The 27,322-nt window shown below is 38.9% G+C and overlaps 2 protein-coding genes across 2 annotated transcripts; both read right to left on the reverse strand.

The window, feature by feature from the left end:
- Positions 1-4,348: 4,348 nt before the first annotated feature.
- Positions 4,349-6,748, reverse strand: LOC120111488. Its single transcript, XM_039128543.1, has 6 exons — positions 6,376-6,748; positions 6,072-6,301; positions 5,786-5,927; positions 4,990-5,326; positions 4,677-4,772; positions 4,349-4,568 (listed from the first exon to the last, which is right to left on the reverse strand). Exons 1-6 carry the CDS (start codon positions 6,746-6,748, stop codon positions 4,349-4,351), a joined length of 1,398 nt encoding a protein of 465 aa, XP_038984471.1.
- A 4,919-nt stretch (positions 6,749-11,667) lies between these two features.
- On the reverse strand, positions 11,668-26,177 carry SERK2 (LRR receptor kinase BAK1). The gene is made up of 11 exons (XM_008812999.4): positions 25,721-26,177; positions 22,433-22,565; positions 22,265-22,336; positions 16,521-16,664; positions 14,853-14,924; positions 14,679-14,750; positions 14,475-14,587; positions 13,869-14,003; positions 13,450-13,791; positions 12,837-13,231; positions 11,668-12,197 (listed from the first exon to the last, which is right to left on the reverse strand). The coding sequence occupies exons 1-11, from the start codon at positions 25,812-25,814 to the stop codon at positions 11,880-11,882; spliced, it is 1,890 nt and encodes a 629-aa protein (XP_008811221.1). The 5' UTR covers positions 25,815-26,177; the 3' UTR covers positions 11,668-11,879.
- Positions 26,178-27,322: the final 1,145 nt, after the last annotated feature.

Below are 27,322 nucleotides of genomic sequence, written 5' to 3' on the forward strand. Positions count from 1 at the left end.
AAGTTCCTGAAGAGATCTAATCCTGCGGAAGTGCTAGCTTGCGCAGAATTTCTTGAGGCTGAAATTTGATCTTCCAAACGCTATCAACTTTTGATTTGCCTTCTTGGAAGAACTTGGAGGAAAGGTTTAAAGGGATTGAAGAGCACTTAGATCTGATCTAAAGACTCTTATCAGGGACCCCTAACACTAATGGCGCGATGGACTTAGAGGAGGAAGAAGTCAGCTAGATTGAATGCAGAATTTTTCCATGCATGAACTAGGGTTCCTCTCTTTTTTTTCCTTTTTTCTTCTTCTTTTTCTCTCTTTTTTCCTTGAATTCGACCACCAGATGATGGAGGTCCTTTTAATGTTGCTCTCCTACCTAACTTCATGCCAACCATCCCATATTTGTGGAGGATTTTGTGGGGTTTTGAATTTTGAATTCAAAATTCAAATTCATGTGCCATTACATGATGAAGCTTGATCTAATCTAAACCATTCATCATGTTGCCACTTTCCTCTTTCAATTTCGAAATTCCCATGCCCCCAAACAGATTAGAGGGTCACGTGGTGATTTTGTGATGATTAAATTCGAAATTCAACCTTAATTAGAAGTAAGATAAAGATAAGGATGACATATGTCATGAAGAGAGAGAATTTGATCTTATCCAATTCTTTTCATGAATTTATCTCTCCATTTCGACCCATCTAATGATGAAAGAGGTCCCTGATTTTGCCAAGTGTCCCATGGCACCATTAAATAAATTAAATTAATTATTAATCATATTAAAAATCAATTTATGGCGCCTTGCATGGATTTGTGACTAGTGGATTTCAAGATCCGAATAGTTTCAGATCAAACCCATTTAATTTAATTAAATCCTAACAATTAGAATGATCCAATTACCATGGGTTGAACCTAATCTAATTAGGTCAATTCCTAATTAAGCACAAATTTAATCTAATTTATTTTGGTCAACCTAAGTCCTCTTGATTCAGACCTAATCCAATCAGGTCAAAAACCCTGATTGAGCCCAGAATTGAATCTAATTCAATTTGGCTCATCCTTAGTCTAATTACTCAATCCAATTGAGTTCATTAGCAATCTAATTACTAATTAATCCTTTGATAATTACTTTAATTATTTTATAAGATAATTTGCTAATCGAATTGACCAAATTATCCCTAAATGATTCTTAATCATTCATCAGCCTTCTTGATCAATCAGGAATCTTCTATGCGTGTGACCTCATAGGTTCGAACCTAAGCCGGTAGTATAGGAACGACTTCCTACACTAATCGAAGTGACCATCTAGCAATGGTACCCGACGTCCGAATAGGCCGAATATATGCAAAGCAAATATTCTGGAACCCTGAACTATGGTTACTGTATAATTCAATCCCTTTGACTCTTAATGCCAGGATGACTTAGAGCTCACTGTCAACCCTATAATTAGTACATCCATTATGTGATTAACTTTAGATATCCCGTGACTCCTCACTGGGATTATCCTGGCCAAGGTTTTGCTAAATTAATCACAAGACATTATTCCTGTTTCCAGGAGGGGTCAATTCCATCTTGACTCACAACTGACTACGCAAGTACTTGACTGCACCCAGTGACCTTCCGTCACTGAATTAGAAATTCAGGTAGTCCGGTACCAAAGTATAGTGAGTTGCTTGCTAGTCACAGGTTGCGGTCTCAGGTCAGAGGGCCAAACTTATACCCATATCCACTCGGAATATCTCTCGACAGTAGAGCATTCCGGAATTGGTCACGTTCAGTGAAATGTACTCCTACACTTCACCTGTATGGCATACCAGTGTCTCCACACTCCTTGGTTAAGAGGACAACCAACGTATATGTCACACAACGACCTAATCTCGATAATGTTGTCGTCCTAGTAACAACATATTATTTGGTCGCGAACAAGTTTAAGGACTCAAAAATAAATCCTCCTTTATCATAACATAAGTCCTAAGGACTTCATCATATAAGAGTTCATTTGAAGATGAAATGATGAATAATGCCAAATAATACTTTATTAATTTGTCAATTTATTTACAAAATTCAATCATCAATATGCTGACGATTGACATTTAGGATACAATTCCCAACAACCTCCTCCTCCAGCGCCGCTGCTCCCGATATAGCTCCTTGCACAGAAGGAAGAAGGGTGAGAAAGGTAAGAGGGTGGTCGATGGAGTCCTTCACTGAGGACTCCATGGCATTTTATAACCTTGCTCCGAGCTTGGAGGGGTGGGGACTGCGGCTGTTAGGCGGTTATAACTGCCTCAACAGCTGCCAATCTCCACCGCCTTCCTTCCAAAGTCTTCAGATGGACCGCCGACTTTGGTCCGTGTTGGTCCATCTGGTCTGGGGTTTACATTCTTCCCTCCTTAAAAGAAATTTCGTCCTCAAAATTTTTACGTACCTTAGCCAGCAAAAAGCTGTGGATACCTCATACGCATTTCGTCTTCGAGTTCTCAAGTTGCTTCCCTTTCAGAATGGTTATTCCACTGAACCTTCACATAGGGAATGGTGCGCCGTCTCAGAACCTGCTCCTTGTGATCAATGATGTGTAGAGAAAACTCTTTATAAGTCAGATCCTTTTCAATCTATAATGGTTCATACTCTACTACATGACTGGGATCTGCAATATATTTTCGTAGTAGAGAAACATGGAAGACATTGTGTACATTTGATAGGTCTGGTGGTAAGGCTAATCTGTAAGCAACCTCTCCCACCTTGTTCAAAATTTTAAAAGGACCAATATAGCGAGGACTCCAGCTTACTATGTCTTCCAAATCTCATAACTTCCTTCGAGGAAGACACCTTCAAAAAAACAAAGTCACCCTTATGGAATTCCAATTCTCTTCTTCTTTTGTCTGCCCAACTTTTCTGTCTGTCCTGAGCTACCTTGAGCCTTTCTCTGATTAATAAAATCTTCTCTTTGGTAGCCTACACTAACTCAGGACCCAGCAACTTTTTCTCTCCAACCTCATCCCAATGTACAGGAGATCTGCACTTTCTTCCATAAAGGGCTTTATAAGGTGCCATTTGGATGCTAGAATGATAGCTATTATTATAAGCAAATTCTACCAGGGCTATATGATCATCCCAGCAACCTCTAAGATCAATAGTACATGACCTCAACATATCCTCTAAAGTCTGAATCGTCCGCTCTGATTGACCATCAATTTGAGGATGATAAGCAGTACTGAGCCTCAATTCAGTTCCCATAGCATTCTAAAAGCTCCTCTAGAATCTAGATACAAATCGTGGATCCCGATCAAATACAATACTAACCGGTATGCCATGTTGGCGCACGACTTCATCAATATATCTCAGTGCCCGCTTCTCAAGAGGAGTGCCAACCCTAAAGAGTAAAAAGTGAGCTGACTCTGTGAGACGATCAATAATCACCCACACTGCATCATTCTTCTTAACTGTCTTGGGAAGTCCAATAACAAAATGAATAGTGGTATGTTCCCACTTCCATTTTGGTATCTCCAATGGTTCCAACAATCCTGCAGGCCTTTGATGTTCAAGTTGACATACCAAGACCGAGCGGCTATTTCTCTTTTCATGCCATTCCACCAAAAATGCTCCCTTATATCTCTGTACATTTTTGTGCTACCTGGATGGACGGAGAAGCAGGACTGGTGAGCTTCCTCCATAATTTTCTTCTTCAATTCGATATCATATGGTACACATAAGCGGCTACCAAATCGAAGAGTACCATCCTGATGAATACTAAGCTCGGGTCGCAACCCTGTTTCGACATCTTCTCTTAGCTGACATAAGTGAGCATCCATCTGTTGGGCAGCCTTAATTCTTTCAAGTAATGTTGGTTGCACTATCAAACAAGTCAACATACCCCCAGTAATCATAGTAGTCACCTCGATATTCATCATGTCGAGATCTCTTACAATCTGCTTCTGAGTAGTGAGTAGAGCTGTGGTGCCTACTTTAGACTTTCTACTGAGAGCGTCAACCACTACATTGGCCTTTTCTAGATGGTATTTAATACTTAGGTCATAATCTTTCAGCAATTCAAGCGATCTCCTTTGTCTCATGTTAAGCTCCTTCTACGTAAATATATACTTCAAGTTTTTATGATCAGTGAAGACTTCCACATGGTTCTCCATACAAATAATGCCTCCAAATCTTCAAAGCAAAGACTACCGCTACCAATTCCAAATCATGTATTGGATAGTTCTGCTCATAGGGCTTCAACTGTCTAGAGGCATAAGCCACCACTTTATCATTTTGCATTGGAACACAACTCGGTCCTTTTTTAGAAGCATCACTAAAGATGGTGAAACCTCCAGAACTTGGTAGGGTGAGGACAGGAGCAGATACTAATCACTGCTTCAATTCCTGAAAACTCTGCTCACATTCTCCACTCCAGTCGTACTTTGCTCGTTTTTCAATCAAACGAGTCAAAGGGGTGTTTATCCGAAAAAATCCCTCCACAAACCTCCTGTAGTATCCAGCTAGACCCAAGAAGCTTCTGATCTCCGTCACATTAGTAGGACGAGGCCAGTTCACTACTGCTTCAATCTTCTTTGAGTCCACTGAAATTCTGTTCTTGGAGATCACATGCCCAAGAAATACAATGCTATCCAGCCAGAATTCATATTTGCTCAGCTTGGCATATAACTTCTTTTCTTACAGAGTTTGTAACACTAACCTCAAATAATGTTCATGCTCTTCCTTGCTCTTGGAATAAACCAGTATGTCATCAATAAATACAATAACAAACTGATCCAGAAACTCCTTGAAGACCCTGTTCATCAGGTCCATAAAAGCAGTAGGAGCATTGGTTAATCCAAAAGGCATAACCAAAAATTCATAGTGACCATACCTAGTCCGAAATGCAGTTTTGGGCACATCCTCTGTTTGAATTTTCAATTGGTGATACCCAGACCGCAAGTCTATCTTCGAAAAAATTTGAGCCCCCTTGCAACTAATCAAATAGGTCATCAATCTGAGGCAACGGGTACTTGTTCTTTACAGTTACTTTATTCAACTCCCTATAGTCAATACACATCCTCATGCTCCCATCCTTCTTATTTACAAACAACACCGGAGCTCCCCATGGAGAAACACTAGGCTGGATGAACTTCTTCTCTAGGAGTTCTTGTAGTTGAGCTTTCAGTTCTCTCAACTCTGCCGATGCCATCTGATAAGGAGGCTTGGAGATCGGTCCAACTCCCGATACAAGATCAATCTTAAAATCAATCTTCCGATCAGGGGGCAGTCCAGGTAGGTCATCAGGAAAAACATTAGGGTATTCTCCCACAATAGGAATATCATCTAGTCTTGTCTTAGTTTGAGTATCTACGACATAGGCTAGATAGGCTTGACACCCTTTTCTTAATGCTTTGCATGCACACATAGCAAAAATAATATGTAAAGAAGACTTACATTGCATGGGTGCATCATCTTGAAAGAAAAATTCCATCTCTCCCGGTATCTAGAACACTACTCTCTTTATGAAGCAATCTATATGAGCATGGTACTTGGACAGCCAATCCATTCCCAGGATGATGTCAAAATCTTGCATGTCTAACTGTATTAAGTCTGCCTCTAACTCTTTTTCTCCTAACTGAATTATGCAATTCTTGAAAATAATGTCAGCAATTACTATTTTCTGTAGAAGTGTGGCAACATACAATGTCTCCACTAATTTCTTAGGTATGCAGTGTAAAGAGCTAGAGAATTTGGTAGATACAAAAGAATGTGTAAAGCCAGAATCAAATAATATAGATGCATCAACTAAGTTGATTGGAATAGTACCTGTCACCACACTGTCACTTGCACTGACATCCTGCTGAGTCAATGCAAAGACCCGAGCAGTCCCCTTCTGCTTCTGATCCCCTGATCCAGTAGGCATAGGGTCATTCTTCTTCTGCCGACAATCACGTGCAATATGCCTAATCTAACCACAGTTAAAGCAAGCTCCCATCTTCATAAAGCAAGGTCCACCATGTGACTTGTCACAGAATTTGCAGGCCCCGAATTTCTTCTTCTTGTTTGCATTTTCTCCAGAATTTCTTAGCCTTGCATTCTAATCCCCAGTTGCCCTGGACCTCTTCAGATCATCTCTTTCCTTTTCTGCCTTGTTCAATTCAGCTTCCAATTTCAGAGCCCTTTCCAATACATCCAAGTAGCTTGTGAAAATCAGAACAGCCAACCTAGACCTGGTCCCATATCTCAGGCCTTGTTCAAACCTATTAGCTTTACTTATCTCTTCCTCCATAAACTGAGGACAAAACCTGCCCAATTCATTAACCTTGCTGTCATATTCTCGATCTGTTTTAGGGCCAAAAATTCATTCTGCTTCACCAATCTCACTGACTTGGGGAAGTACTGATTGTAGAATTTACCTTTGAATTCCTTCCATGTCAGTTGTTCACCATTTCCTTGAACAGCAGCCTTCATAGCTATCCACCAGAACTTAGCGTTTCCTCTGAGCATAGGAACCGCCAATTTGACCTTGACCTCCTCGAGAAATTGTAGGGCATCATACATCTCCTCTATCTTCCGAATCCAGGTCTCAGCAGCCAAGTAATCAGCCCCTCCCTCAAACATTGAGGGATGCAGCCTCCGAAAATTCTCATAATAGGTATTTGTGGACGATACAGGTCGGAAGGTGAGTTGCGTCTGCTGTTGCTGCTGAAAAAGCTGTGCCACCACTTGGCATATACCAGCAAGATCTGCTTGAGTGGCTATAGTATTTGGAACTGGCCCAGCTGGCATGTTGGTAGCTTTTTGGGATGATGTTTTCTTTCTTTTTCTTTTATAGTTAGCCAGTACTTCATTCTCGCTATCACTCATCATTACCTATCAAAATATATAGTATTAATCATTATTTATTTCATCACTATATATATGTGTGTGTATATATATATTATTAAAATATTATTATTGTTCTTACTGTGATTCCAATTATGTGAAAGCTAACTTAGCTACCCATTTCCATGATTAATTTTAAAATTTTTAAATCATGGTTAAACTTATTACTCTGATACCACTAAATGTTATGCCCCGAATTCGAATCATGACACGGTCGTGCTATTGCAAAATTAAACATACAATAACATGCAACCACTTTAAAACTTAAAATCAATTATGAACAATTATATTCTTGAATGTCATCAAATGTTTTATCAGTAAAGATTGATTATAGAACATCTAAAAATAATAATATTTAATATTTTATTTTTTCATAACCCTGAATCATGTCACACTCCTTGTTTCTAGCATCTCCTATTCATTTGTAAGAATATAAATAAATTGGTGTAAGCTATAAAGCTCAGTAAGTAACCAAGCATAATTTTATCAGATCAAGCATAATGTTTTGGATGCCAGTGCACTATTTGAAAATCCAAAAGTTTTAACAAGGTAAGCATTTCATATAATCAAAATAGTTATAAAACAATGCATGTCCATTCATGCAACTTCATAAATATGATTATGCATCATAAAATTTTTGCCATTATTCCATCCTTTGAAATCCGTACTCTCAGATGGTAGTGTAGCTATGGCCGCTCTTATTCCCACGGCAAGGTCTTTACCACTGCAGGGTCATCTTCCAATTACTATTACCCACTGGCGGGGGTCGTAAAGCCAAGCTACTTTTACTCACTGGCCGGGGTCGTATGCCTAGTTACTGTTACCCACTGGCAGGGACCATACATAGCAATCTGAGAGTTCTTAAAACATATCATACTTTTCATAAATCTTATTTTATAGAAATATTGGAAACTGAATAATGGCATCTTGATAAATAAAATTCATGATCATGCTGAAAATTTTGATTTTCGTGCAACTTCTATACCATCATAAATTTATATATATATTACGATATTCATGATGAATGTCATCTATTGCTAACACATGCTTGATTTTAATTTTGTAAAAACATAAATAATCATATACAATTTCATAATCAAGTAATCCCAAGGATTTGATAAACCATAAGATTATATCAGGATTACTTACCTTAGTTTGCCCACCAACCTTAGGTTTGAGTGCTAATTTTTCACTTACCTAACAACATCATCAAATTACTTATTAATTGCACGTTCAACTTCATTTATTTAGATTCTTTCTTAATTAACCAATTTACAACCCATCATAGGACTCAATTTCACTCTTAGGTCTTTAACCTGGTTCAATTTCTAATTTGGCTCTACTCAAATCCTCAATTTGGGTCTAACCCAATGTCTGATTTTGGATCTAAACACTATTCTGGTTCAGGTCTAAACCAATTGCATACTGGTTCAGATCTGACCCAATTTCTGATTAAGGTCTGGGTCAATTGCATACTAGTTCAGATCTGACTCAATTTTTGGTTCAGGTCTGAGTCAATTGTATACTGGTTCAGGTCTGACATTTCTGGTTCAGGTCTGAGTCAATTGCATACTGGTTCAGGTCTGGGTCAATTACATACTGGTTCAGTAAATTTTGAGTTTAAGAATATTGGATTCAGACCAGAGCCTAGCCCGGTCTCGGGCTTCTAAAGCCAAATTTATTTAAAGCCCACTCAGGAATCAGGCCCAATTCGGCCCACAATAATTTTTTATTTTATTTTTTTTCTTCTTTTCTTTTCTTTCTTTTCTTTTCTTTCTTTTTTCTTCTTTTCTTTTCTTTCTTTTCTTCTTTTTCTTTTCTTCCTTTTCTTTTCTTTCTTCTCCTCCCTTCTTGAACCTTCTTCTCCTTTCTTTCTTCTTCCCTTCCCGATCTCGTCCTCCTTTTCTCCTCGTCTCCCATGAAACTAGGAGGCAAGCTCGAAAAGGCGCTCGGGAGGAGGCCGGCCCAAAGTCGGCAGCACTGCGACCAACCAGCGACGCGCGCGGCTGCTGTTTGACCTGCAGCAGCCGCAGCCCGACTAGCCGCTCTCCTCCTCCACCCCCGGTGGAGGAGATGGGGCACGGGCACCCATCGAGAAGCAGAGGAGCCCAGCCGAAGCCGGCGGTGCCCGCATAGGGCATGGCCGACGTCTACGGTCGGCCTGATGGAGTCGACAGTGCCCCAAGCCGGCGGCGTCCATGGCCAAAACAGGGAGATCCCCTTTGGCTCTTCTTCTCCAACCACTTCCGGCTGAGATCAAACTAGTTCCACCCATGGGAACCAGATTTTTCCGAGCCGAAAACCCTTCCGTGAATCAGAAGGTAGGTATACATTTTAGGATTTTTAGATCTTAATGGAAGGGGAAGCCACCATTGAGTGGAAGAGGAAGGTTCTTCAGCATGGGCCGCCAATGGCCTTCGGTCAACCGATCCAATGCCGGATGGATGCTGCCCATGGTGAGATCTTCCCCTCCACTACATCATCTTCCTACCTTTCTTTCTTTATTAACCATCTCCTAGCTAGATTAGATCTAGCCTAACAGCATGTAAATCATATATGTAAGGAAGGGTTAAGGGTTTACCTAGCTCCGAGGAGCCGTGAAGTATTCCCGGTGAACTACTGTGTCTGCTCCGGCGGCATAGGGTGCTGACGAGCAGTAGGTCCCTCCCCCTCCGGCGCTGCTGCTCCCGATCCGGCTCCTTGCATAGAAGGAAGAAGGGTGAGGAAGGTAAGAGGGTGGTCGATGGAGTCCTTCACTGAGGACTCTGTGGCATTTTATAACCCTCGCTCCGAGCTCAGATGGGTGGGGACCGTGGCTGTTAGGCGGTTATAACCGCCTCAACAGCTGCTAATCTCCACTGCCTTCCTTCCAAAGTCTTCAGATGGACCGCCGACTTTGGTCTGTGCCGGTCCATCTGGTCTTAGATTTACATGTTAAACTCAAATATGCTTAAAGCAAACCATCACGAGTCGTATTGATGGGTCGGATCATAACTTGCCACCCCTACTCCTAGCCTCCAAGACAACTATTATCTTAAGTTCTAAACTAACTTATCTACTAGTCAAATGAGAGATGAATAATATGTTATCCTACTTTTTTAAAAAAAGTTTACATACTAAAAAAAATTTAAAATTAGAAAAATCTAATTGGAAAGATGTAGCCATTCAAATCATCTCCTTCTCTGTCATGAATGTCGATTGTCAAAATCAAACTTCTCTTGATTGTTCCATCTCCTTACCACCTTGCCTTATTGGTTTAAAACTCGAACACTCAACACTTTTGAATCCTTTATTGGATTTACAGCTTATTGTGAGTGGTTTTATGGAGTGCAATAGCTAATGCGCAAACCTACATTCATTGGTCAGTTGCATCTTTTGTCCTTTCATATTTTTTAGTGATATTTCTTTAAAAAAACAAGGTTTAAGTATTATTGTATTGTTATTTATACAGTATATTGGTAAGGATCCAGGGTGGCATCTTTTGTGCCAAAGAAGGATTCACCTTCTTTCAGGCCAATCCACCATTGGGATCAATGGTGGATTCGAGGAGGACGAATCCTTCTTCCTCGCCAATGATACAACCCTGACCTATTGGTAAATTAGGTTCCACACATTTTCCTTCAAATCAATTTTAAATGAAATTGGATAAATAGATGTCCTAACTTCGCCCCTGCATCCCAGCCTCATCGTGATCTCAGTTAGATTTTCTCACGTCCTAGTTGTCAAACAAAATGTATAAATTTGCTCTTTTGTATTTGAGAAGTACACATGATCCCTTCTTTGAATTAGAGAAGCAAATGTACCTTTTCATACCTTGAGAAAAATTAAAGAAAAGAACCCACTCATACTAAAATCCAAATATCATCTAAAATTTGAACCCCAAATATCATCTAAAATTTGAACCCCAAATATCATCTCTAGACACGGGAGCGTGACCAATAAAGTAAAGCCCATGTTCACAAAGAACGATGCACTTGGACAAGAGATAGGGGAAAAGAAGTAACAAGAACTGTCGCCTATGTAAAAGTCTTTAATTATTCCTGAAATATCTTCCTTCCAGTTAGAGGATTTCATTGCTTAAAGGGAAATTAATTGACCAAGGACAGACAACCTCTGTCCTGAGCTTTTATTTAATTGTTCGTTTTAACAGACAATTTTACAGAGGGTGGTGCCAATTTGTATCCGGTTGCCAACAACTCTAGGGCACAGAAAAATTACTTTAAGACGAGCATTTAGAAACTTCTACGATCTTGTAGCAAATAAATCCAAAGAAAAAGCAGCTTAATAAAGCTCCATTTTCTTGCACAGCTAAACAATAGTTTTTCTCAGACAAACAGCTTATCAGCAAGATCAAGTATTGCTCATGAAAAGGAACTTTCATGATTAATTTCGCAAAGAACTTGATGTAAAGCCCTGCACAATTTCTACAGCCGGTAGTTTTCCAATGGATTAAAAAGATAGCATTTAAACACACCTTTCTATTTAGTCCGCAAGAAATCTGTAACCCAAGTATTCAGGGTACATGAGCACATATCTCTTATGAGGATTGGACCTGTATAATTTACAACTACAGCATGTTCTAAACAAATCTTGGAAAAAAAAATGTCATCAAAAACGTTTGATAGCCCGAACAAGGTTCGCCCCCTCAAAGTAAACTAGAAAAAAAGAAGGGGGAGAGGCTGGGGTGGGCGGGGCGATGATTACAGTTTGCCCTAGTTTTATATAAACTTGAGTCCCGTGGCAGGAGTTCTCCTTTTTGGCCAAGAAAAGATTATGTTACTACAAACATCATCAACATATGATACCTCCTTAGTCCTTGCAGAGAGAAAATTAGCCTCCTCAAGAAGGTAGCTGCCGTATGTTGCCATTGAGAGAAAAAAATTAACATCAACAAATTACCGGAGATAATATAATGGCCCCACAGATTCATATGCACAAATGTAATTTTACATGGATAAAGTATGGCTTACAGAAGGCAGTAAGTGGATAAATAAAATGCCATGAATAATTTCCTCTTCTCATCATCATTTTGAGGTCATCTGGGGCCAGATAATTCGACTGCATGAAGGTTGTCAGTAGAGTCTATGATCCATTCATTGTTGCAGTTATGTGGAGCCATCTCTACATCTAAGCGCACGACTTCAACCTTCTGCCATTCCTCCCATCTCTCAGCAAGGCCATCACCTTCGAGCATTCTCACCACCTCTGACATCTTGGGCCGCTCCATTGGGGAGCCCTGGGTACATAGCAGAGCAACTTGGATGAGCGACTCCACCTCAGCCTCCACATAGTCATTCTGGAGATCCGGGTCTACCAACATGTCCAGCTTTTTCTCTTTCAGAAGTCCTTTTACCTGAGAACAGCACAAATATCAGGGTAAGGGAGATCTTTCCACTAAGTTGTCTGTTTTGATGCCTTGCAATGGTAATATGAGATATTTTTGTAGGAAGATATCAACTAACAAAGTGACAAGTCTACTTTATGCTTCTTCTCTACTTCACAATTTATGCATAAAATTGCCATTAAATTCCAGATTTTTAGCTTATGGATTCAGTTTCTAGAGCTTCATTGGCAACACGAGCAGGAATATTACCCTTCGAATAAGTACCAATGTATATCCACTTAAAGCTTGAACATGACAAAGGCCATTGTATGGATGTTCAAGTGATTTCATGTATATTTCTAGATTCCAAACTGTCGCCTAGTATTATCATTTCAACCTTGGCCTTCGCCCTTAATGACAATCTCAATTTCCCGAAGGCCATATATTAGCCAAAAAGCTAGGAACACATCTACGACAAAGTTCATCTCCGAACCATGAATAACAGAATTTAAAAATAGAAAAAAAAAATCTAAGATCCTGAAACTTGTCTTCTGAAAGACTTGCCAGCAAAAAAAAAAAAAAAAAAAAAACACGATGATCTTTCCCTTAAATTTTGAATGTAAATTAGATGCATAAAAATATCAAACAAAAACAGAGAATTATGCTTACCCAGTCCAGCAACATGACATCATCATCATTTGCAAGCCTGGCAAGATCGAATGCCCTCTGACCAGTAATAAGTTCCAAAAGCATGATTCCATATCCAAAAACATCAGTCTTCTCTGAGGACTTTCCAGTGGATAGGTACTCTGGAGCAATGTGTCCAATTGTTCCACGAACCGCAGTTGTTACATGGGTATCCTTATAGTCCATGAGTTTGGCCAAGCCAAAGTCTCCAACAACTGCCTCAAACTCTTCATCCAATAAAATATTTGCAGCTTTGACATCACGATGAATTATTTTTGGATCACAATGATCATGCAGATATGACAGCCCCCTTGCAGATCCCAATGCAATCCTTCGCCGAGTTGTCCAATCAAGTGGAGGTTCAGATGGTGGCCGCTCTACAACATGTAGGAGACTCTTTATAACATTCTTAACAACTAAAAATATTTTCTGAATAGAGAACTTTTAACATAAGCACAATCATACTGTCTCAGACAATTTTCAAAACATAAGTGAAATAGCTGCAATCACTTAATTTTCTTAAAAATAATATTGGCTATACTGATATCAGGAAAATGAATTCTGTTGTATCAGATAATAAAAGAATGGTGAGTACCTCTTAAGCATGATGCAACACTTCCATTAGCCATATAGGGATATACAAGCAAACGTTCGGTGGGTGTCATGCAAAACCCACGAAGTCGAAGCAAGTTTCGATGCACAGCCATGCTAATCATCTCAACTTCTGTCTGAAATTGAAGCTCGCCGCCTGGTGTGCGCTCTTCTTTTAGCCTCTTTACTGCCACTAATGAACCATCTGCAAGACGTCCTTTATAGACCTTTCCAAACCCACCTCTGCCCAAAATGTTCTTGTTGCTAAAATTATCTGTAGCAACTTGTAGTTCTCGCAGAGAAAACCTTTTGAGCTGTCCCAAATGAACTTCCGGATCCTCTTCAGCTGTGCCAAAAACCATGGAACATTGAATATCACATCCTTATAAACCAACTAATACAGATTAAATATTAAATACTGACCAGGCACATCAAAGAAATGTTCTTGTGGCTTACGACGGCGCCACCATGCAAATCCGATAGCAGGTGCAGCAAATAGCAGAGCAGCACCTGCAGCAACTCCACCAGCAATTGCTCCAGTGCTAGAGGCACTACTTCCTGTTATAATGACATAAAAGGTCATTCCTAATTTGTATCTAGCTAAAGGTTACCAGCTAGAAAAATGTGTAGGGCAGTAGCAGTTAAATCTCTAGGGAAAATTAAAATTTCTTAATTGTTATTGCTGCACCCAATCCAAACATCTCCATCCAACCTTTCAAATGAGTAAGCACAGGTACAGGACCAGGAGGATAGTGCTTCTACATCACAGTCCTTGCTAACAGTGTGCCATACATGAGAAATTTTCTTTTGGCAATTTCAAAAGGCAAAGATTTATAAAGAAAAAGACCTTTTTAAGCTGAAAGGAGAAAACTGAGCTTACAAATGGAAGTAGAAGATTTCTATCATGCAACTTTATCACTTAAAGCAGATAAAAAACCCTAAAATGAATCTCGCCTGACCATAGTGACAAAGTCACAAGCACCACTAGTTATTAAGTTCCACTAAGCAGAACTTGTGAGAGCTAATCACCTTGAGACGAGGGTGGTGCTGGAGAAATAAATGGAGGTGGTGGAGATAATGGAGGAGCACCAGGACAAGCCTTTGTTGTTCCCGGACCACATAATAGAGGATTGTTAGCAAAACTGCAGATTTGAGTGTAGAAAGTCAGCACTAGTACATCCTCAATCAGAGCAATAAACACCTGATTGTTTATAAAACTTATCAGCCAAAAACCTGATGGGAGTGAATAGTGAAAAGGATCCTGTTGATGGCACTTCTCCTGATAAGTTGTTGTTTGACAAATCCCTAAATGTTCATAGACATTATATAGTCATTCAATGCAGAAAGAGTAGTTACAAGAGAGTAAATGAGATGTGCTAGACTGCTGCATATGGAGCAGGGACTTACAGAACTTGGAGTGCAGTGATATTGATTAAAGATTGAGGAATTGGACCCGATAAGCTATTGTTGTTAAGCCGGCTATCCTTCGACAGAAATTTCAAGTCATCAGAAAAAGTAAAATTATGAACAAATATATATTCTAAAAATAAAAAAACAACTAACTGAAAGGAAAATGCCTGTCTGATAGCTTCTTATCTTTGGCAATGTTCAATAATAATAAGCATCAAGCCTTATCTCATATATATAAGGATTCAGTTTTACAGATCAAAATCTAGTCAAAATTTAAGGAGATCATACACCTAGCTCTAGATGCAAAAATTCTCTTTCAATTTTCGCTTGCTCCTGTATAATGCAGACCTGCTGTGAAACCTAGGCCAGTTGGCAGATTAAGGAACCTAACATATTTTTCTAACTTTATTATGTTTCTTTTTTATATCAGTATCGATAATATATGCATAAATGTACAGTCTTGCATACAACAACTATCACAAAGAAGAATTCTCAACACATACACATATGCACGCACAATGCATGCATACACCTGCACAAACAAGCATGTGCAGAAACATGCATGCGCACGCGCACGTGTTGCCATGCGCATTCATGATTTCATTTAGAATCCTTCTGGTAATGCCAAATAAAGAATCATGATTTGCAGTCATAAGTTCAGCATGCAAGGCATGAGACGACTCTAACATATTGCTCTTGTTTTACAATATTACTACTGCCACTAAACATTCTTCATTTTCTACAACCATCAGTGGCATGTTTCACACCAAAAAAAGAGTTGGGGATCATCGCGTGTTTGATTTCTATTTTCCTGTTCTGTATCTAGTCATTCTATTGGTCCATCTATGATCCACCTGCTCATCCGGTGCGTTTTGAACACTATGGTTAATCCCATGAACAAGTTGGTTTAAAGTTGGGGGTATGAAAAATGCAACATCCGACAGCTACATTGCAGCCAAAGGGCAAGGGCTGAAGCATATTGATGTCCCTGTTCCCCATATAAGTTGAGACCTGACTACTGTATATCATTTTTAAAGTTTAAAAGTGGCAAGAATATACAGGGTGGACTGATGAGAGGACTTAACTTTCTAGAGATAACTTTGCCCAGTTCAATCAAGCAATTTATTCCCAAATAAAGGAAATGGTTAATGCTTTCAAAATCAATGCGCAATCAAGCACATAAAAACACTCCATGAACCTTAGTTACAAAAATGCAGCACCTAATGCAGATCAAGAAATAACAACTATGTACTATGTGGTATATAATAATTGGAATGACAAAGAAACCTTAGGATCGATTTGCAGTATAGTACTTAGCAATTCCACCATGAAACTTCTATGTTTGACCTTAGTTGCTTCAAAAAAGAATAATATATAATGTAGGGCATCAAGAAACAGCAAACAGTGCTATTAAGGTCCTTGTCAATTGGCTTGACAGACCATATCTCCCGATTATCAAATCTAAAAAGAAAGTCTACATACAGCACGAGCAGGAAACAGGTCATGCTTTGACAACAATGCTTAAATATCAAAATATAAGCCAAATGAAATTGTCAGCAGCAAGATATTGCCATCCAATCAGCATGTCATAAGCTAAACACTTAAAGCCAGCATTAGCACAAGGAGAACTGAATCCAGATATATAAAGTAAAGGAGTGTTCATACAGGAAACGCAGTTTTGTTAGCTTTCCCAGTGAGTCAGGAATTCCACCAGTGAAATTGTTTAAGTACAGATCCAAGCTCACCAAATTTGTCAGATTTCCAAGGTCACTAGGAATCATGCCACTTATATTGTTACTGTAAAGTTCCCTGTCATGAAAAGTTATACCACTGAAATCAGAATCAAAAGTATTAGGAAGTTTCACCATAATTATCAATGCTTAGGAACTGACATACATCTTAATTAGAAAGCATGAATCAACTTGGTATAAGCTTACAGACGGCATTTCTTCTACACAAAGCAATAAATACAAAGGAAAAAGTTGCATCAATAAATAGAGGTACTAATATGCTACATTTCAAGTTACAGTTTGATAAAGATTTAATGGCAAATGATAATAATTGGCAATGGATTTTTCAAGCTGACAGATCTTGCTAAGATGAAGCTCAAAGCATTATTAGTGGATCTCAAAAGAATATCACAATACTGGTGTGGTATCCTACCAAAGATTCAGCCAATTCATTACCATCTCCTACTATTGAAATGTAGCCATTTAACAAGTTTAAACTCATTCAGATAAAGCTTAAAAATTTAGGTCCGTCAATCTAGTCCGTTTCAGCTTTTGCCCTCCATGGTTAATAATCCAGAAAATAAATATTTAGAGGAGAAACGACAGCCAAATCCCAAATAAACCAGAGAGGTGATAAATCCTTTTATGCCCACTCCTAATTCTTTTACTACTAGTGATAGAACTATATTTACATTTTTTGAAGTTAAAGCTGTTTAACCTTCTTTTTCAATAGTACTTGAGACACCTGGAGTTTTGATGGGGAATAGAAAAATCTGACTGAAAAGCCTAAAATGTGATTGAGGAAGCAAGAATAGGGGCCCTTTTGGATGCCCAGATCAGCTATCCAGGCATAATTTCCCCCAGAACCAGATTTTTAAGAGAGCAAGAGAGCACCAGCCACGATTGAGAAAATTAACAGAACTGGAGACCTTGCAGATCGTATAATCCCAAAAAATGAAGACAGTGGATTCGTTTTAAGAGGTGTTTTTCGGTATCCAAATTTTTTAGGGACTCTATGGGCCAAAGTTTCCTTAGAGAATTCTCTGTCCTGTGCTAAACTCCCAGTAACCTATTCCCACCCACCACCTTCCTTAGAGAATTATCTCTCCTACACTAAACCTCCCACTAACCTATTCCCACCCACCACCATAAATGCCGTATTTAACAGATAATTCACCTGGGCCCTAGGTGTTATAACCTTCCTCAGAGAGAAAGATTTCAGTTTAAAGCAAATCAATATCTCCAGAATGAGGTTAACCTGCAAAATAAAGTTTGCATTAGCGTTGCTCACGTATAAACATTGAGAATATTGTTCCAGCATAAGTGGAGCAATATTTAACCTGAAGATATAGCTTCACTTTAACTACCTTGGTCAAACTATTATGAGTGGATTATTGTGAGGCACCAAGCCTACTTCTATCTCCATCGAGGAAGAAACAGAGCAAGTGAAAGATGAGGCTGTCCCCATGAAAATTACAGAAATTCTTCTGCAAAGAAAATGGTTTCGGTGGTCCTTTTCTCCCATGAGTGTTGCACAAATTCTTCTGGAGAGACCATGGTAACCTTTTGCAAAGGATATAGTTCTATAATCTGACTGAAAAGCCTAAAATGTGATTGAGGAAGCAAGAATAGGGGCCCTTTTGGATGCCCAGATCAGCTATCCAGGCATAATTTCCCCCGGAACCAGATTTTTAAGAGAGCAAGAGAGCACCAGCCACGATTGAGAAAATTAACAGAACTGGAGACCTTGCAGATCGTATAATCCCAAAAAATGAAGACAGTGGATTCGTTTTAAGAGGTGTTTTTCGGTATCCAAATTTTTTAGGGACTCTATGGGCCAAAGTTTCCTTAGAGAATTCTCTGTCCTGTGCTAAACTCCCAGTAACCTATTCCCGCCCACCACCTTCCTTAGAGAATTATCTCTCCTACACTAAACCTCCCACTAACCTATTCCCACCCACCACCATAAATGCCGTATTTAACAGATAATTCACCTGGGCCCTAGGTGTTATAACCTTCCTCAGAGAGAAAGATTTCAGTTTAAAGCAAATCAATATCTCCAGAATGAGGTTAACCTGCAAAATAAAGTTTGCATTAGCATTGCTCACGTATAAACATTGAGAATATTGTTCCAGCATAAGTGGAGCAATATTTAACCTGAAGATATAGCTTCACTTTAACTACCTTGGTCAAACTATTATGAGTGGATTATTGTGAGGCACCAAGCCTACTTCTATCTCCATCGAGGAAGAAACAGAGCAAGTGAAAGATGAGGCTGTCCCCATGAAAATTACAGAAATTCTTCTGCAAAGAAAATGGTTTCGGTGGTCCTTTTCTCCCATGAGTGTTGCACAAATTCTTCTGGAGAGACCATGGTAACCTTTTGCAAAGGATATAGTTCTATATATGCACCAATAAGACACGAAAATAGCAAGTATAATTTGAGTATAACTCCAAAGATTTCCATGTAAGAATATTCGCCAAATGAAGGAGTTCTCTGACCATACTTACACTAGAGGAATGAAACTTGCTGAAATTTAGAATGAAATCTATTCAGAAGGATCTAATGTAGGGTGAAATCAAGGGTCCATCAAAATGAGCCAGAGACAAATGTGTTCTAAATGCAGCAGCAACCTAAACCATAGGAATCTCAATGTAATAGAAATATCTTTCTGAGTGCCCAATCCTAAACCAAAATCTCAAACATTTCAAGGCCAAAAATTGCTTAGAAGTTTGACAAAAATACCAGTTTTGGGATATTTCCATTGTGAGCATATAGTTAATAAGTTCCAATTAAAAAAAAATCCAGAAGGCATATGAAAGGTCTAGACCACAGGTCCAGGGGTTTAATTTTTTGGAGATATATAAAAACTACCGAGAGAATGGTTGTAGACAGACACTGTGACTTCAATATGAATGTTGGAGCAATCTCTTTTTATGTTATGGTAGAATCCACATATTCCTCTCTTGTTCCTTTCGTTTGTAAATCTTCAACTCCTTAATTCTAGCAACATGCTCTTGGCATCTCACATCATATCATAATATGGAATCCTATCCACGAACTGAAAACAAAGTAATGGATAACTGATTGAAATGGTGCGGGTACGTAAACAAAAATCTTAGGAGTAGTGTTGTTAAGATCACGTTCATAACGTAAATCATAAAGAGGGTTCAATGGAATAGGATCGTGGATCAGATTACAAACAGTAAGATTTTTCCACTTTCTTTTAAGCATAAAGAATAGGTCGAAACATTGTGAAAGGTATGAAGCATCATGAAAGGTATGAAGCACAATTAAACTGCAATTTGAATGAACAACAAGGACATCAAATATTCACTTTTCAACAACTATAAGCTCATAAATATCATGTACACGAACCAAACACTATGGTTAATTAATCAATATAGTTTTATTTCTCCATCTATGTCAATGGAATATCTCAGTTTGAGTTATTTGGTCCAAAAAAGTGTACACAGACACAGGCTTATTAACCTACATTCTCCTTTGACATAAGAAAGTGTAGGAATCAAATTTTGCAGAATGGTAGAAAAGATAATTCCCAGCAACAAAACCTATTTTTTCTTTACCCTTAAAAGTCAAAAATTTAAAGGAGATTGCTGTTTGATATTTTGGTATCAAAATAGAGCCATTACAAAAATCAAAGAAATTAATTGATCTTAAAAGATGGATATGCAATAGCGTTAATTTGTAAAAACAATGCCTACATGTGGAGATCTAAACCTGGATCTTATGATCCATACTGATCCTGATCCAGGGATCTGATCTAGATCAATGGCACAACCCATATTTTGGATTAAAAGATCTTACAACAATGTTTAAAAGGCTTCAGCAAGGAAAGGTGCGCGACTCTTTATTGAAGTATGCAGGAGGAGGAGGAGAAGACCAAAGCTAATGGATGGAAGTGAGAAAGGATTTGGAAATACCTGCACCACAACAAAGGTAGCTTTTGATAGAAATGATTGGCAAATGAGAATTCCCATGTGAAGAGTCTCCTCGAGAGTGCTCAAGGCACGAGGTGCAACAAGGTAGCCTCAACACATCGCGTCCCACTAGGCAATGCCCCTCCAATAAGGCATCCAGATGGCGCCCAACATGTTCACTTTTACATGAGCCCAGTGGCACCTTAGGAGAGGGTGCTGATCAAGGTTTGCTTTACCGATCGGTACCGTACAAAACGTACAGCATCATACCGATACTGAACTAATATGCAATCTCGTACCATGCTGACACTCGGTATGCCCTGTTGTCCCATACCATACTGCATACTGATACTATAATAAGATGGTACCAATATGGGGTCCGGTACTGAGAACGCGAATCTTGGTGCTGATCCTATTATAACCTAAAACCCTAAGCCGTCAATCAAGCAATGCTAGGGCATTAAGAGTAAAAAAAGAAAACAAAATTAAAAGACTTGTTATAGATGGGTGAAACATGAACGGCCACTCCCTATTCTTCTTCTTGTTCATCTTAGTTGTTTTTTGGGCGAAATAGAGGACTTACCATCCCTATTTTTCTTTTTCTTCTTACCGGATAAAATAGGAGATTCACCATCTCTATTCTTATTGTTGGGTGAAATAAGGGACTCAAAATCCCTTCTTTCTTTTGGGGGAAGCATGAATTCAGATCTTTCACAGCAAAGTTGTTACTAGCGGACTTCCTTAAAGCATGGAGTACATTTAGAGCTCGTTTGGTTTGTGGAAAAAGAAGGGGGAAAGTGTGGTCAACAAGAAAACAAAGAAAAACTTCTTGTTTGGTTGGAGTTTTCAAAGGAGAGAGATGAAAAAGTAGCATTCCCATATGAATATTTTTTTTATGTTTCATGAAAAACAAAAATTCATGAGGGACATAGAAAAGTTACTTTTCCACCGGCTGAAAATTGGGTTCCTTTTTTTTCCAAAACTACCCTTAAGCCATCAAAATTCATAAATAAGATTTTTTCCTTTATTAAGGGTATAATAGATATTTCACACAACTTTTTCAGAAAAGTAGATGCTTAACCAAACATAAGCTACTGTGGAATGTACCACTTTTCTATGGTCAACCAAACATGCCAAAACCATTTTCCCAAGCATCATATTTTCGAGAATCAGTTTTCTAAAAAAAATATTTCAGTAAGAAAAAAAATCTTTCCATGAATCAAACGAGTTCTCAGGTACACTAGAGCTCTATAATTGTGAGATAAGGTATCCATTTGATATTTGTTTACCCTATTCACAGCCAAAAAAGTGCATAATACATTTTCCTTGTTGTAGGACTATAAAAATTAGCTACAATACTACAAGAAATATATCTAGCTAATGCATTACTGGTTCAGAAATGTCCATTTTGATGCGGTAATTGTGCTGGCAATGGGTGAGATCAGAAATAGAAATTTGAATGTCGTGACATGCAAGAACTTGATTTATTACCCATCTCTTGGATCCATCATTGTTCTCATTCAGTATTTTTCAATGATTACTCACCATAAGAAAAGGTTGGAAAGGAAAGGTTGGATTCAAGCATTTATTGGCAGATCATTGTAGTTTTGTAAATAAATTATTAAAAATTATATTTAAGAAAATTGAAAGCATATCAAGTTTGCGAGCCTCTTTCTTCAAATGATAATCTACAACCAAGAAATTAAGATGATCCATAATCTATTTACCAATACTTACAAATATTGCAAGTTTTTCAGAAGACCAAGTTGAGGGACCAATGTACCAGATAACTGTGCATTTCCAAGATCACTGGAAAACAAACATGGTTATTATAAACACACTGAGCAATGATGATCAAGTTCTGTCAATGGGATTAATTAAATGCAGAAAGATACATGCACATACACTCTAATGACACTATTGTCATTATTACAAGTAACATGAAACCATGTGCATGGATTGACCAGGGTTGGATCCCAGCTCTGCAGCACATTATTCGGATCAATTAGGTTGGTCCTCAAACTGTGCAATGCATCACCTGTTGGCATAGGAATGTGTCACCATAACGAATTGATGAAAAATGTAACATACTGTAGAAAAATTATATGAAAAAGTGTTCCAAGAAAGGTAAATGCTAGGAAACTTGAATATATTTTCTTTTTTTGGAAAAATGCAAACTTATTTGGGATACTAAGTGACAGAAAATAACTGAAATGGATAATGACCTCATGGACCACGAATAAAGAAATGGATGGCAACATATTTGAAATGAAAACTACAACATATTCAGGATATTTAGCTTAACAAGAATGGCCCACAGCTATCAATTAAAATGGTGTGTGCAAAGCCTAAAGGAATGTATTTAATAGTGACAGCATAGCAGTAATGCCGCTGAGTTTGCCACTGGCAGCTCCTTGCATTGACCAAAGCTTCTCCTTTAGCTTACTACCTTCTCACATTACAATCAAGTATCTCACAATTTTCCTTGATATCAAGTTATAGTACAGTTGCAAACATGGGCAGAGCAGTACTGCACATGCATATGTTACATCATTTTCAATAACCATTCGACAAGACATAAAAAGATGTCATGTTTTGTTGTCTCTACACCAAGGATTTTAATATTGAGGTGTGAACCTGTATAAGGCACAAACTGATATGGTACAATATGCAATGACGGAAGATACAGGGTCGGTTTGTCTCTGTACAACTTAGCAAAAGAAAGCATCAAGTAGTACAGGACCAATATGGTGCAGTACAATGTTGTATGCCTGCATACAGTGCAATATGGGGTAATCCAAACTTGGTTTGCTAAAATCAAGAAGTACCATAGCTCTTTTACCGATAACTGGCTGGTAGAATATGGTGCCACTATTACCGTATGGTATGGCTAGTTGGGGACCAACATGCTTGAATTTTAATTCTTGCTCTAGACTCATTCTCTCATCTCAAGGTTGAGTGCATGTCGTTCTCTAAAACCTTACCAAGATCCTTTCTCAAAAAAGATCTTTGTAGTATTCCCCAACAATTTCCTCACATCAAAGTCATGTTTTCTGATAGTTATCACGTATATAGAAGCACTAAGATGACCATATAATTATCTAAAGTGTATCATCAACAAAAACATCACAAGATTCAAATAGATGTCTGGGGCATCATTACCCTTTAGCTGTGGGAAGAACTACTTTAATCAGTTGGATTATGCTATTATAATTTATATGAATATTTAGTTACTAAACCTGGGTTTCAAGGTGACCTTTAGTCGAACTTAGGCTCAATGGATAAGTCTAGATCATGGAAGGGATTGATGCAAGATAATATTGCAACTAAGGTATCAAAGTTTGTTGCTTCCTAAAGGTATAAGCAGGATGGGTAATCAGCTATTTGAAGTACGGACTGCTTATTGGAAAGTGAATCTCTTTTCTTTATGCAAGATGAATAACTATTCCTAAGAGTAGTGTCAAAATACGGAACAACCATCTTTTTCACAGGATTCATAAAATAGACCCAAAATAGTGAGGAAAAGGCTCCATCCTTATGGTTATAACTTATAGTTCAGTATGTTTCTTCCTCATTTCACTCTAAATTTTCTCTTCTACTCGTTTCTCCATTCTCTTTGGTCCTGTTCTTACAATTTTTGATTAAGTTTCAGCCTATTACTCTAGGGCTTAAGTTACATGTTTACTGGAGGTCCACAAATATCCTATGTACTTCAGAAACTGTGTAACAAGATCTTCAAAGGCTAATCCGCATGAGCCTCATCCTGCAGCTTCCCATAATGTTTATTGATAATTTAAATGATGCTGATCTAATCAAATGATGCATCTATATCATTATTTTCATATCAAACCACTTTTCTCCTGTGCCCCAGAATCATATCTAAATTAAGACTACTAACATGGTACCATTACTGTAAGTTTGAAGATCACATATTGGTCTACTAACAGACATATTATTAGATCTAGATACCTATGCGATTCTATTGGTTTTAAACATACCATTCCATCTTACAACAATAAGTGTGTACTAATGATGGGATGGTCTCTTTGAACTACTTGTTGCCAGTTGGCCAGAAAAGGAAAAGAGGATGATGATCACTTGATCTCTACTAGGGTAACAAAAGAAGAACATGCATCTGAATATGAAAAGTTATCACTAGTTTAGGTAAGTGGAGATGTGGTGCAAACAATCCCACCCTTACTTCCACAGAAACAAACTAACCCTTGGACCTAATATCCTACAGGCTGATGCCTCTTGTCATGCTAGGAACAGTACAGGAATCAGACACTGGAGTCGGATTATAGTTGACCAAGTTCTGTGGTCCCATTTGTCCAGCATAACCAAATGAACAATGATGTCATCTGATAGAAAACAAAGGTCCATCTTGCACCAAAAATAGATCGTGCTATAAGCTAAGAGTTTAATGGTATGAGTTATGTACCAACAGAATTATACTCCAGTGTTGAGCTTGCATCCCATTAAAAGGTAACAAATTTAAGGTCATCAGTATACTGGAGCTATTAATGCGGCCAAAATCGGGTGACTAACATACACACCAAATTCCAGAATCGTTCTGTACAAAGTGATTTCTAAGGAGACTGACATGATTACTAACATTGTTAACTATTAGAAAATTCATGACACAATAGCAGTGGCTTTAACTCTTCAAACTAAATCCCCTAGGTCAAAACATAATAGATGGTATAACCTGAAAAACGAAAAGAACCACTATAAGCAACAGGTATTCTCAAATCTAAAGATTCAGCAATGAGAAAGAAAGCCTCCCACTGATTAAGCTAGTACCGCCCTTTCCCCGTTTCAGAAGCCTTCTTTGCGCACAGCAGGGTCATGACTTCGAAGCGCATGCTACTAATTGAAGCACTAAACATCTCGGTATCCTACAAGCTATCTTACCAGCTATAAAGAAAAAGGAATACCAAAGAGAGATCAAACCGCTCTTCACACTACAATCCAGAGAACTTGCAATAACCTAAAAAACAACGACTTTATCTAGTCCGGGTCTCAGATCACTTCACCTTTATCACCAAAAACTACCTAACCAAACCAAACAACTAAAATAGAACCTCAGAATCCAACGAAGCCCTCAGATCTTCAGCTGCCCCGGCATTTATTTCAAAAAACCAAGAGGAGGTGAAACGAGACGGAATCGATCCGAGATAGACCTCAGCATACCTTCCGAGTTAGCAAGAACCCTAGTCAGGGGGTGGAAGACCAGAATCAACCAGAGAAAGCATGGCGCCATGACCTTCCGCTCCAGGACCGCCATTCCTCCAGCCAAATCTCGCAATCTCGCTGCTGCTACACCAGTCTCCCCAGATCCATACGAATTCCCGCACGAAGGCGAGCCCGACGAGCCCTAACCCCAGTAAAAAACCTCAGGAAAACCTCGAAACGCCAACCATTCCTCGCGAAAAGACCACCATCCGGATCGGAGTCGGAGCCCCAGTGCGGCGGAGGGCAGCGGTACGGCGATTAGAAGGCCATCAGCGGAGGATTCGAGCGACTTTTGACGTTGTCCTCGCCCCCCTTTCTTCTCCTCTTTTTCCTCTAATACGGAATTCTTTCCTTTTTTACACCTTCCTTTCTTCTCTCTCTTTCTCCCTGAAAAAATCGCTGGATATCTTTTTGATGGTTTTTTTTTAATTAATTTCTTTTTATTTTTTGATTTTGAGGTGCAGTGGGTGAGGTGGTCTCTGGGAGCTTGAACAGCTGCCCGCTGCCCGGGCGTGGTCAAGCTCTCTCGCAGTGGGGAGCTACGGTGGAAGTGGACCTAACCCGGGGCAGACCTGCGGTCAAGGACGCCGCACGCCACGTGGGACCGGTCAAACCCCGTTCCCGTTCGAACAAAAAAACAAAAAAAAAGGCAGCAGGGATACGCGGTTCACGGGGAACTTTGGGAAACTCCCTAATCGTTTCCAAAATTTGAATATTTGAGAGAGTGATAGCTTGATGCAGCCATGTAAACCGCCAATGCAACAACCTGACCTGAGTTCTGCCCGCCACTGTTGTACGGCCTATTTCAAATGTCAGCTTCCTCCTTTCGTGATATTTTTTTTTCTTAAAAAAAAAAAAATAACCCCACCCGTATTGCAGCTTCCACTGAGCCTCCTTCCACTAAAAAATGTCCGATGCGGATAGACAATACACTCATATTCTCTCCGACCTGTGGTTACCCACCTGTGAGTACGTCACCTCAGCACCATCTAGATACCAGCAGACCAGAAGCACTTCCATCGAGCGCAGTTAGGCAAAGAGCATCCGATCCCTACATTTAATCGATGTCCGTGCGTTTCAAATCTAGGCCACACCAGTGGAAACAAAGCTCTATTCCATCTGTCCTACTATCTCAATGGTTCCGTGATATTTCTTTAACGGGTGAGAATTGTTACGCAGAAGGTGTAGAAAGAGGAGGGGGAAAGAAAACAGCATGTTGGTTTTTTTAACCATAAGTTTGTTTTTAAAAAAAGAAAATAGCTGGAACTTCACTTTTTTTTTATTTTTCCTCAAGAGCTCTAATTTTGGATGGACTTTATTCTCTGGAACATTTGATTTCTTTCAACTCCAACATTATTATTCATTTGCTTCCAGTTGTACGAAAAAAATATGCGTTTAAAGGTGTCCGATTAATTTGTATATAATAAATTGCTAGACAAGATTAATAGAATTAGAGAAAGATGTTGCGGTTTTAATTTTGCATTGCGAGCATAGGAGGCATAAGTTTGAAGACTAGATAGAGACGGAGAGATGCTATATTTGAATACACATAAGAAAAAC

Source organism: Phoenix dactylifera, chromosome 8 (assembly GCF_009389715.1).
Source record: "Phoenix dactylifera cultivar Barhee BC4 chromosome 8, palm_55x_up_171113_PBpolish2nd_filt_p, whole genome shotgun sequence".
NCBI classification, from domain to species: domain Eukaryota; kingdom Viridiplantae; phylum Streptophyta; class Magnoliopsida; order Arecales; family Arecaceae; genus Phoenix; species Phoenix dactylifera.

What these genes read in the sequence shown, in the direction of transcription:
- LOC120111488 (XM_039128543.1), bottom strand. Translation starts at nt 6,748, where the DNA reads ATGCCAGCTGGGCCAGTTCCAAATACTATAGCCACTCAAGCAGATCTT. An exon ending in GACATGGAAGGAATTCAAAG is followed by an intron (nt 6,302 to 6,375) that starts GTAAATTCTACA and finishes GCCCTAAAACAG; the next exon opens with ATCGAGAATATGACAGCAAG. An exon ending in AAGTGACAGTGTGGTGACAG is followed by an intron (nt 5,327 to 5,785) that starts GTACTATTCCAA and finishes CCTATGTCGTAG; the next exon opens with ATACTCAAACTAAGACAAGA.
- SERK2 (XM_008812999.4), bottom strand. Translation starts at nt 25,814, where the DNA reads ATGGCGGTCCTGGAGCGGAAGGTCATGGCGCCATGCTTTCTCTGGTTG. An exon ending in ATCACTGCACTCCAAGTTCT is followed by an intron (nt 14,751 to 14,852) that starts GTAAGTCCCTGC and finishes ATGAACATTTAG; the next exon opens with GGATTTGTCAAACAACAACT. An exon ending in ACATTTCTTTGATGTGCCTG is followed by an intron (nt 13,792 to 13,868) that starts GTCAGTATTTAA and finishes TTTTTGGCACAG; the next exon opens with CTGAAGAGGATCCGGAAGTT.